The sequence below is a fragment of the Hyperolius riggenbachi genome, chromosome 8 (genome assembly GCF_040937935.1).
Source record: "Hyperolius riggenbachi isolate aHypRig1 chromosome 8, aHypRig1.pri, whole genome shotgun sequence".
NCBI classification, from domain to species: Eukaryota; Metazoa; Chordata; class Amphibia; order Anura; family Hyperoliidae; genus Hyperolius; species Hyperolius riggenbachi.
The window spans coordinates 121,873,371-121,885,912 of record NC_090653.1 but is presented as its reverse complement, the minus strand read 5'-3'; the positions used below and the strand labels follow the sequence as shown (position 1 = coordinate 121,885,912).

The 12,542-nt window shown below is 38.4% G+C and overlaps 1 protein-coding gene across 4 annotated transcripts in view; it reads right to left on the bottom strand.

The window, feature by feature from the left end:
• Window positions 1-12,542, bottom strand: part of AFF2 (ALF transcription elongation factor 2) — a 724,912-nt gene that overhangs the window by 9,633 nt on the left and 702,737 nt on the right. For 3 of the 4 annotated variants that reach the window (XM_068251015.1, XM_068251016.1, XM_068251017.1), the window contains one exon: window positions 7,021-8,023. In XM_068251015.1, the coding sequence (XP_068107116.1) occupies window positions 7,902-8,023 (122 nt within the window). In that variant the 3' untranslated portion in view covers window positions 7,021-7,901. Of the gene's footprint in view, window positions 1-7,020; window positions 8,024-12,542 lie in introns of those variants that run through there. The other variant, XR_011023576.1, reaches the window with a different exon arrangement.

Below are 12,542 nucleotides of genomic sequence, written 5' to 3'. Positions count from 1 at the left end.
ACCTTCTTGCTTTTGCATTTCCCTGCATGTGATAACCTATGTGATCATACAGAAACAAATGAAAGTCTTGAATGGCATATTTTAAATTTACAGCAGAACTTTGAATCGTTCCACCTACGCTCATTCAGAAGCATTTTGCTCTGTCAATTCTGTATCAGGTACATGAAGAAGCCCTGCTAAGGCAAAACACATTGTTGGGGATGTTAGTTAGCGTGGTATGAAGTTCTAAGGCAAACTCAAAATATGTTTAAAGAGTCTAAAGTGAGTGTGTGACTTTTCTTCACCCTTTAGTGAAGAAAGCCTTATTGCACTGCTCTTCATTACATAACCATTTAAGCATATTTCTCCTTATATGTGGCTATTTGATCTCATTTTATGTTTAAAGTGAACCTTAAGTGAGTAAAAAAAAATGAGTTTAACTCACCTGGGGCTGCCCTCAGCCCCCTGCAGCTGATCGGTGCCTTCGCAGCTCCGCTCCGATGCTCCTGGACCCACCGGCGACGACTTCCGGTTTCGCCATCACCGGCCGACAGGCATGGGAACGCGAGTGATTGTTCACGTTCCCAGCCACAATAGCACCCCCTATACTACTATTGTGGCCTTCTAGCTGCAATAGTAGCCTAAGGGGTGCTATTGTGGCTGGGAACGCGAACAATCACTCGCGTTCTCACGCCTGTCGGCCGGTGACGGCGAAACCGGAAGTCGTCGTCGGCGGGTCTAGGAGCATCGGAGCGGAGCTGCGAGGGCACCGATCAGCTGCAGGGGGCTGAGGGAAGCCCCAGGTGAGTTAAACTAATTTTTTTTTACTTACTTAAGTATCCCTTTAAGCAGTGGTGCAGATCACATTCCCTGCTATGCAGATACCCATTGTTGGTGGGATCTATATATCTGTATATGAAATCACAATATAATTGAGGAAGCATGTAAAGCTATAAAATGCACATCAAAATTAACATTATGATCATGACTTCAACTCACTGAAGACACATTATAGTTTTCCTTAAAGTAAAATGTAAACATCATAACAATAACAAACTCGTAGAGAAAACATAATAGTTTTTGTTTAAGTTAAATGTAACAACAACAATCTAATTGTAGACACTTTATAGTTTTCCTTTAGGTTACATGTGAACCTTTGTAGACAACAGTATGTTGTTCACCTTCGCTGTTGCTCATATACTTTAATGAGATGTAGAAAATTATTTTGTAATAAATAATATACATGTGTAGAAAATGGGGTATTTATTCCATATATGCACAGGCACTTCCACTATGGACCAGGTTAGAAACAGTCTCTGAAATTGTTACTATTGCTGTGATTATCTCTTTGGTTGCCAAAGTAGCCAGCAATGTATCTGGAAAAATGCACTTAACTTTAGTACAATTCAATAGCGCTGTGTAATAATATATAATTCACCTTGTCAGACAATTTCACTTACAGAGAGCTGAATTTGTACCTATATATAGTAGGCACTGGTCTACAAGACAATACCCAATGTAACATATACATCCTTTAGTATTCAACCTTTAACCACTTCAGCCTACAGCGTCGAAAATTGTATGCAGCCGAGCAACGTTCACCTCCCATTCATCCACCAATATCTTTATCGCTACTTATCACAATTAATTGATCTATATCTTGTTTTTTTCCGCCACTAATTAGGCTTTCTTTGGGTAGTACATTTTGCTAAGAATTATTTTTTTCTAAATCCATTTTAACAGGAAGATTAAGAAAGAAATGGAAAAAAAATATTTTATTTCTCAGTTTTTGGCTATTATAGTTTAAAATTAATACATGCTACCGTAATTAAAACCCATGTATTTTATTTGCCCATTTGTCCCGCTTAATACACCTTTTAAATTATGTCCCTATCACAATTTATGGCGCTGATATTTTTTTTTTTAGAAATAAGGGCTCTTACAAACTTGAACGTTGCGTTAGATGCGACGTTAAGGTCGCATAACGTGCCCCTAACGCAACGCATGTTAGCTTTGAAGTCGGACGTTATGTAGAGCCGCATTATGCGTCTATTCATGCGTACGTGCTCGTCTGTGATGCATACTTTTTGATGCATACTATCGGATGAAAACGGCGCATGCGTCAAATTTAATTTTTTTTTAAAAAAAAGTACTGAGCATGTGCAAACATCCGAATGCAGCCACATACGAGTATAACGCACAGCACGCTGCACTTTCATTTACCGTGCTGCGTTATACTCCAGTAAAAAGTAATGCTAAATACTGGGATGTAATGAATGCATTTTAAAATGGAGGTACATTTAATATTGCAATATGTTGTGTTACTTAACAGGGCTCTAGTTTTAAAAGATTGGCACATACTTAAAGAGGAACTTTAACCAAGGACTGAACTTCATCTCAATCCGTAGCTGATACCCCTTTTCCCCATGAGAAGTACTTTACATTTTCTCAAACAGAGTATCGGAGGGGGGGGGTCTGTGTGGCTGATATTGTGGTAAAACCCCTCTGACAGTGTGATGATATGACCGTTTCCTTTCCATGAACCTTGTTGCATTGTGGGAAATAATGGCTATTTCCAACTGCCAAGCAACCAGTATCTCCCTCTCTGCATATGTCTATCTATAAAAAAAAAGTAGATGCTTAGAGAGAGCCTATAATGACTAATAGCAAAATAAAAGTCAGTACTTATGTATTATCCCATCTGCAGAGATTGGCAGCTTCTTATAAAAGTTCTATTTGCTGCCCTACCATGATCTAACCATTTTTGGTGCAAAGTAAAGCCAGGTCTTTCAGCTTTCAAAAAATTATTAGATCATGGTAGAGCAGTAAATAGAACTTTTACAAGAAGCTTCTAAACTCTGCAGATGGGATAATATGTAGGTACCTAAAAATCTTATATCTATATATTGTTGTATATTAGTATGAACCCTCACAAGTGATGTTTAGCCTACGCTATGCTGTCACACAGCCTTCTGCCACAGAGCCCTCTGTCTAGTGAGCAAAAATGCCAGTTGGGCACCCAAAGCACAAAGGGTAGGAAAAAAAATGTCATTGTGATTCACCTTGCCGGCACTAAAGCTGTCGGCATCACTGATAAATTTAAGAATGTGTACAGTACAGTAAGATTTTCCAATGGGCAAACATTGACTGTATACATAATGTATACATCAATATTGAAAAAAAAGCAATTATATTGAATATTTAATATACATCTATGAATGATAAATAATGTTTAAAGTTCCTCATTAAGCTCACCACCTGTACAGGGTAGTCGAGCAAATAATCATAAAACCACTTAAAACTTTTCTACTATATAAAATATATTTTAGCTAACAAATTTCATATAGTGCAGTCAAAATCTTCTCTTCCTACACCAGAATAGCCAGTTGTGGTTCAACTGCTCACATTGGAAGGGCTTTACTGTGACCAGTGGTGTCTGGACACTCTCTGCTACAAGTCATGCAGGAGTCACAATTAATTACCAAATTAACTCCTTGCCAACCGCTCCATGCCAATTGGCATAAACGCGATGGCAGCTCCAGGACCGCTCCACCCCGATTGGCGTGAATGGCCTTCTATGAGGCTAGCAGGAGAGCATGCATGGTGATGCAAAACCGCCATCTAATAATCTGTACAGCGCTGTGATCTAAGGCAGCGCTACACTGGGAACACCCGTGTGACACGGCTGTTCCCATGGCAGACACAGAAGCGATCGGCGGTGATAGGCTGACTGGGGGGAGGGAGAGAAAATTATAAAAAAAATTAAAATAATAATAAATTTAAAAAAAAATAAAAATATTTGTAAAAAATAAATAAACATTGGGGGAGCGATCAGACCCCACCAACAGAGAAAAAAAGGAGGTGGGGGAAATCACTTGTGTGCTGTGTTGTGCGGCCCTGCAGCGAGCCCTTCAAGCTGCAGTGGCCACATTTATGAAAAATGGCCTGGTCTTTAGGGGGGGGGGGGGGGGGGGTTAACACTGCAGTCCTGAAGTGGTTAAAGATGCAAGAAAAAGAGTCCAATAGAGCAGCTAATACTCCAGGGCTTAGTTGAGTCACGAAATACAATTTAAATCTTGCTTGTACGATGCTTTGCATAAGAAGCAATGACAAAACTGGAAGGGAAAATGCCAGTTAATTTATGTTCTTCTATCTTGTTTTTGTGTGAGTGCAACAAAGAAGTATCACACAGCTGTGAAGTGTTAGCTGCACTATTATTTCCTATAGCTTTCATCTGAGTATGCACTTGAACTTCATAAGACTAAGAGTAGAAATTATTAGATATTTCCTAGCTCAGTAATGTGAATGACTGGATTAAAGCTCATAGGTGTGAGAGGAGTTGATTTTGACTGTAGTATACTTTATTGATAAAGCGGGACATACATTGCTATGTAGATTCCCAAATGAATGTGGCCACTTAATTGGAGTTAAGGAAAGGTGGGGGGGGAAAGGCTGTACAGCCCTAAACACATGTTGCAATTGAATGGTTAATCGCACAGGCATACACCGCCTCTGCCAGACTGAAAAATGCATGCCCTGCATCCAAAACAAGTGCTAACGTTTATTAAACTAGGAGGTACTTTAGCTTCCAATATGGTTTGCATGCAAAGTATATTATACTAGACACTTGCGCCATGGTGAGGCAGACCTCCGGGCAAGTAACCTAACCTAAATTTAAAACCTCGGGAGCAGCTAAGCAAGAAAAATGTGTAACTTACATTTGGTAGAACAGCGAGGAGAACGCCAGCGCATACCACTAAGGCTGCATCTGAAATGACCACCAGCTCAGTGTGCAGCACCTATATAGACTCTCTGCACACTTCGCATTCAATTCAGATGCAAATCATATGCAATTCTGCTACTACTTATCATGCAAACAGGACACTTAATTGGAGTGTTGACTTTAAACACAACATTTTTAAACTCCTTTTGTATATATGGACTTTAATGATTTACTTAATTTCACAACCCAATGGTCATAATCAGTTGACTTTTTTTTCCAGGTTTTCTCCAAGGAAATCATTTCTCATCTTCTGTTTAAAATAACTTTTCAGCAGTCTGCAATTGAAAAAGCACCAACATGTAGGTTAAAAAGTGCTATCAAAATTATTATGAATATTTACTTGCTTGCTGGTGAAAGACATTGTATTGATATGGTGTAAAATGACACCTGGGAGAAAACTTAGGAGAAAAAGTTAATTGAATAACCTCTATATGTTAATTGCTATGCCATTGAAGAATTCTACCCTGGCATCCCGGACCAGAACAGTAAGTGATGATGAACAATCTCCCCAGTACGGATGCAGAGAGTCTGAAAAATACAATAACTTACCAGCATCTATGTTTACCCATTCTTTCCAAAGCTTGAAATAAGTGTTTACCATAATGTACTATTCATTCACGGTTGATAAATAATGAGTGAAATCTTAAAAATTACGGAAAGCTTTAAGTTCATAAGCTATATAATGGTGCTACCAGGCCAAGATGCCTTAGTATACTCCAAGCCCAGTAAGTTGACTATAGGCACTACATTCCATCTATATTAGAGTTAAGTGCATGTCCTTCAAGGCTTGCATGACTTCTTTGGCAAAGAGATAACTATTGGCTAAGATCATTGCTACAGTCAAGGAAGATAAACAGTTAAAATCAATTTATCAAAAGTCCAACTTATAAAATTACAACATATTTAAGCCTGGGCTTTCTTAAGAAAAAGCCTCTAGTTGAAACATATTTATTACCATAGAAGTACACAAGCTGCTATTGTTGACCTTTGGTGGAAAATGCTAGGTTGAACTAAATGCATTCTGAATCGATGACCCGAAATAAAGAACAAGATTTAAAATAGGGTCAGCTACTAAAACACATGTTCTTCCATCATGATGGGTGTGCTTCAAATCATGTTTATAAATGCCATGTATAATTTGAATCAGTAACCTTCTTTGCATCTGAAGACAGGGCCTTCTCTCATTAAACTATGCTCAGATATGGATATTAGCCAAACACGTGCTCCTAATAAACCATTTAACTTCATTCAGGAGGCAAAAGTTGTCATTCACAAATCAAAGCCTAACCAAGCCTAAAAAATATGTCCCAGTCTCAGCTTCCTTTTTCCAAATTAAGGTAATTAGGATGGACGCAAAGATACTTTTTTGAACATCACTATTCAGGTATATAACGAGACTCACTCAACCAACCCAAGTCTAGTTTACAACTTTTGCTGTTGGTTCATGAAACTCTAGACAGTTTTGTAATTAATCTATGTAAACAAAACTTAACATTGAGGGAGAAATGCATTCCCTAAACACTTTGATAGGTTTATTTTTTCTGTTATTAAGTAAGCCATCTATAAAAGAATATCTTACGTAATATGGTGGCAACATTTTCAGCAGCAAAATGTGTGAGATTTTGCATATTTGGTCTTTACACAGAAATCTGAGGTACTTTCAGAATACTTAATTGTTGTTTCAATGTGTTCCTTTCAGTTTGCATTATTAGGGAGGTAGCCAATGTACATATGCTTTAAATAAATAGGAATTTAATATATTCTATAGCTGTTGTGTCCAATATTCACCTAAACAGTTCCTCAGTTAAGTCCCTTGTACCAAACTATTGTAAAATGCATATATGATGATTTTAATAAGTTAATTTTAAATTAACAATACATCCAATTTCTAAACTTCTAAATACCCTTTGGCAAAACCATACATTAAAAATAATTACAATGCAAGAATGATTACTGAACTGTAATAGAACTTTGATGTCCCTTAAAAATATCCTTTTCATTAAATAGTATGAAAACTTTGAATAATTACAACATTATTCGGTCAGCTGGTATCATGCCTATTTAATACAATGGCCTTTATTTAATAATGCTCTGAAAAGAACATTGCTGTCTAGTAAGTCATAACAGCCAATCAGATTTTACTGTACACAGTGAATTCTGAATGATGACTGTAGTGTACTGTAAGAATTAATCGACTAGTTCAATTTTTTATTTCTTTAGGATAATGCAGAAAACCTAAAGAACAATTTCTGATTGGTTGTTGTGGTTTACTACAATTGTGCAGTGCTCTTATTAAATAAAGACAATAAAATAATACGATCTTTATATTACCACTTACAAGGAAATCCAGTTTCTGCCTTTAGATTAATTTACTTCATTTTCCCCCTCTAACCTTATTTTTTCTCTTATTCCAAAGGTTTTAAACATGATAATTCTAAAAGAAAAATGTGCAGTACCATGAAAATGGATGAGATTTTGGAATACACCTTTGAAAAATGGTGGTAACAAAAACCGTTCCAGTCAATAGTGGTTTAATGAGTTTCGCCATAGTAAAAATTTTAAAATGATCTGATTTTTCCAGAGCCATTAGTTGGTCGTTTTCTCCAACAAGGTAATGACTGGTAACACTGACTTATCCTTCATGTTTCCGCAGTATTTGATGCATCTTGTAAATTTTCAGATGTTCCAAAATGAACTAATACTTGTTCAAATTAATACTAAGGTAAACGACAACTCCATCAGAAAACATGACACTTCTAATCCAATTTCCAAGTCTAAAATCCACATTTAAAGTGTTTTCATAAAACACTGGCGTACCGAAAAAAGTTTTGTTCCAAATCTTCACAAAGTGCATTCATGTTTAAAGGCAGTGAAGACTAAAACAAGATTTGTAAAAATGTACCATTTCATAAAGCACAAAGGCATGGAGATCCACGAGGAAAAAGGCAGAAGATTTAAAAATTAATGATTGAATCTATGAATGCTACAGCATGATCTGAAAATCCAATGACTTGATAATCCACTTGTAAGAGACATGATATAAAATGCTGAAGTCACGGTACACAGATGAACTTTTACCAGCGACTGTCTTTTTGCTGGTAGAAGTAGAATCGAAGAAATGAATAATGAAGAGTCGACACTACAAAAGCTGAGCTTCGATGCGTAGCCAGTGAAGTCCTTGCCGAACATAGCGGACCAGGTCAGTCATAGTACTGTGTTGTGTTAATGGCTCCATCACTGTATCAAGATCTTGAAAGAATTCTGTAATGGCAGCAAAAATTAAGGTAGAGTTTTAAAATAGTTAACATGGAACAAATCAATGTCATCCATCACATATCCACAAACGAAAACAACAGCACTTTACAGCATAAAAACATTTGTGTTTATTTAACCTGTAGGTGATTGAAATTTACACCCCATTTACTGCCTTCTTATTAAAAAAAATAGAAAAAAATAGGCAACTCCATCCAAGGGATTTGTCTTGTGGCAAATTTTTGTGTCAATTTATGAAGAATTCACCTTAAGTGCAGGAGGCAGATTTTTCTCAAATCTGACTTCACAATTTCACTTGCCCATCACTACTAAATATATGTCAAGGACAAGAGGCTCGGCTCATACAGACCTATGTGCTCTGGAAAGATGAGGATAACTTCCCGCATGCATGTGGCAATACACTTCAGGGGGTGACACATAGTAGAATCTGGAATTTAATAAGTGCCTTTCCAAATATTCATCACCCCCTAGGGATGTGTAGCAAGTACTGAATCACATTAGTACCCAAAGCAATAAAATACAAAAAACACCCCACCTGTAAAAAAGCAAAACTTAAAATTAAAAAAAATATATACAATTTCTAAAGAAAAAACCTTTAACACTTCTTAAAATATTGTGATATTTCATTAACCAAATTCATATTTAGCTTACTTTTGATCTAGACCAATTCTTCTTTTCTATAAATATTCTCATTATATTCATTAGTGTTTTTTTTTTTGTTTTTTTTTACTTTTTTTTAAAGCTATTGAGCGTCAGATTACCTTGCATGATTTTCCATTTCACAACACACAATTAATCTAATATTTATATGTTTATATGTACTCATTCATCGAGTAATCTAATAATACCTTATTAGCAAGGTATTTAAATGGATCATTGAATTTCTATAACTGGGTAATGAGCACATTCACTAAATAGGATTTAAGACTTAAAACACAGAAACTAATAGTTCACCGGCTGTGCTTTTCTTTTACTGTAATATTATATTTTAATTAATTTTGAGCTAGATATTTAGCACTATAACACACTGTGCTAATTGCTAGATTCATAATATTTCATTTTAACATCAAAACACCCTACTGAGGAATTGCTTCTAGGTTTACATGGAAATGTTAACAATTGTGCATAATTCCTATAATTATGTCATTAATAAGATGTAATTTTAGATAAAGTAAGTTTGCATTCCTGTTCTTAATAGTTAATAATTAAAGAAAAATATAATTATTGCAATGAATAAGAGGAATGTTGACACTTTGCACATCGTAAAACGCTGATAAACCTGTAATTCTCTCCTCCCGGGTAGTTAATGGAAGTTGTGGATAATATTCTGCTGTCTTAGTTGAAGCTTTTATAGGCGGGGGGGGGGGGGGGGCAATTTATAAAAGGGTGAATAGGTTGTGCAACAGTAAAAATGCAGTTATGCTTCTTAAAGGACAACTGAAGTGAGAGGGATGAGGGGGCTGCCATACTCATTTCCTTTTAAGCACTAAGGGCCCATTCACACTAGAGCGTTTTGCCGGCGATTTCGGCAAAATGCTCAAACGCTAGCGCTTTTGAATGCGCTAGTGTAATAAAACCCTATGGGCCCGTTCTTACTTGGGCTATTTGCGTTAATCGCCGGCGATTAACGCAAATCGCCAAACACAAACGTGTAACCTGCACCATTTCAGGCGATTTCCCGGTGATCGTATTTCAGTGCTATAGAAGCGCTAAATGCGATCGCGGGAAAATCGCTACAGTGTCCAGTGATATTTCCATGTGAAATTGCAGAAAAATCAATCCCGCAGTTTTGCGCTTTCAAGTGTGAATGGGGCCTGACAGTTGTCTGGCTATCCTGCTGATGCTCTGCCTCCAATACTTTTAGCCATAGACCCTGCGCAAGCATGCAGCAGATCAGGTGTTTCTATCATTATTGTCAGATCTGACAGGTTTAGCTGCAAAAAAAGGCACTCAAACCTTGGCTCTTAACACGGTGAGGCACTTGATTTGGCCTGAGGAAGTGGGCAGGGACCAAAAATAAACATTGCCAGTCCTATCAAAAGTTATCGAGAAAGCAGTCGCCAACCAGCTAGAAGCCAGGCTTACAGATAACAACATCTTTGATACTTTTCAGTCAGGATTCAGGAAAAGGCACAGCACTGAAACAGCATTAGTCCGAGTAATGAATGATCTACTTACTGCAAGGGACAAGGGTGATTGCTCAATTCTGATTCTTCTTGACTTGTCAGCAGCATTTGATACTGTGGACCATGAAATACTAATCCAGCAACTGAAGAATTACTGTGGCCTAAGGGGTACTGTTCTTAGCTGGTTTCAGACCTTCCTATCTGGCAGGACAAGGACACAGCAAGTATGTCTGGGCACACACTACTCTAATCCAGTGCCACTTGCCTATGGAGTTCCACAGGGTTCTGTACTATCACCATTACTCTTTGCAGTCTACATGCTCCCACTGGGCAAAATAATCCAGAACTATGGTTTAGGATACCATTGTTATGCAGATGACACACAACTGTATCTGTCCTTCAAGCCTGGCACCCAAGACCCATCAGCATCCATAAATGCGTGTCTAGTGGATTTACAAAATTGGATGAACACCAGCTGGCTGAGGCTGAACTCTGACAAAACAGAGGTGTTGGTGGTAGGTGGTCCACACATGATGGATAAAGTTCAAAACGCTCACCACCTCAAACTAGCAATTGGGGGAGATACTGTACAGTATAAAGACTCTGTGCGAAACCTTGGGGTGATCCTGGATGGAAATCTAAAACTCAGACAGCAGGTATCAGCTGTCGTCAAGTCTTCCTTCTTCCATCTAAGAAATATAGCGAAAATAAAACACCTAATCCCAGCTGAAGACCTACCTGCCCTGGTTCATGCATTTGTATCCTCCCGCCTAGACTACTGCAACGCCCTGTTAATCGGATCTACAGATAAGGTTCTGCGCCCCTTACAGCTAGTACAGAATGCTGCAGCCAGACTCCTAGCCAATGCCCCCCGCAGCTCACACATCACCCCAGTACTGCAAACTCTTCACTGGTTGCCAGTAAAATGGAGAATCAATTTTAAGATCTGCCTGCTGACATTCAAGGCTCTACACCACATGGGACCCAAATACATAGCGGATCTATTGGAACTTTATGCCCCTCCACGCACCCTCCGCTCTGCCAACAAGATGAAGCTGGTTATTCCCAGGATACACTTAACATTTGGTGCTCGGGCCTTTTCCTATGCAGCCCCTACTCTATGGAACTCACTTCCACAATCAGTACGAGAGGCTCCTTCTCTGGACAGCTTTAAAAAAAAGCTAAAAACTCACCTCTTTTCCCAAGCCTTTGAGACTGCATAATGCAGGGTCTCAGCGCTTTGAGTCCCCAGGGAGAAAAGCGCTATATAAATATTATTGTTATTGTTATTGTTGTTATTACAGTTCATTTTTATATGAATTTGTCTTCATTGAAGTAAGCAACCTCAAACTTTATTTATTTTATTGTCTTTAATTCATTTTATCAGTTTCTGGGCGCCTTTTCATCCTGTTGTGCATTGTATACTTTAAAGTGATGATCTCCATAGGAAATAGAGACCTTCATATGGCAACATGCTATATGCAAATTTACGTGAGTGTTTTTTTTCTTTTATCTGGTGAACAAAGCCTCTATTGACTTACAATGTGGTTGTGACTTGTAGCTGTGTACGATTATTTGAGAATCTGTGATCTGAGAGATACGTGGCACACAGGTGTTTAACCAACTGGCTCCCCCAGGACCGCCTAACGCCAATTGGTGTCAAGTCCGGGGGGGGGGGGGGGTGGAGATTGCAGCGGATTGCGCGCGTATCCACTCCTTGAATGACTCAGTCAACAGTCTGCCAGTGGCGATCGCCGCTAGCAGACTAGAAACATAAAAAAATATATTTTTGCGTACAGCACTGTGGTCTGTAGCAGCGTTGTACGGGGTCAGCTCTGATACTGAGCTGTCCCCTCCATTGGCCACAAAAGTGATTGGTTTTCATAGGCTGATGCCTATGAGAGCCGATCCTACTGAATGGCTCTCGTTGGAGGGGAGGGGGGGGGGTTGGGAGGGATGATGGGTAGTGAAATTTAAAGTAAAACATGCATTTTTATTAAAAAATAATAAGTAAAAAAAAAAAACCTCTATTCTGTTGGTGGCAAGAAAAGGGGACAAAATTCATTTCTGTTTTAAGTATTATGGCTCTGCAGCGAGATTTTAAAGCTGCAGAACTTTGAATTGTAAACTATAGCCTGGTCACTATGGGGGTGTAAGTCCATGTCCTCAAGCAGTTAACCTCCTGGGTGGTATGCGCGTAAATGTGATGGGCAAGAAAATGTGGTTAAAAGCAGTGTGCCCGTCACAGTTATGGGCATGCCACCCAGGAGGTTTTTAAATGCACAGGTTTCGCCCAGTATAGGTTAGCTAGGTGTAGGTGCTTTAGTATAAATAAGCCAGCAATAGGGGACCTAGAATAGGTGCCCTCCCCCACACACACT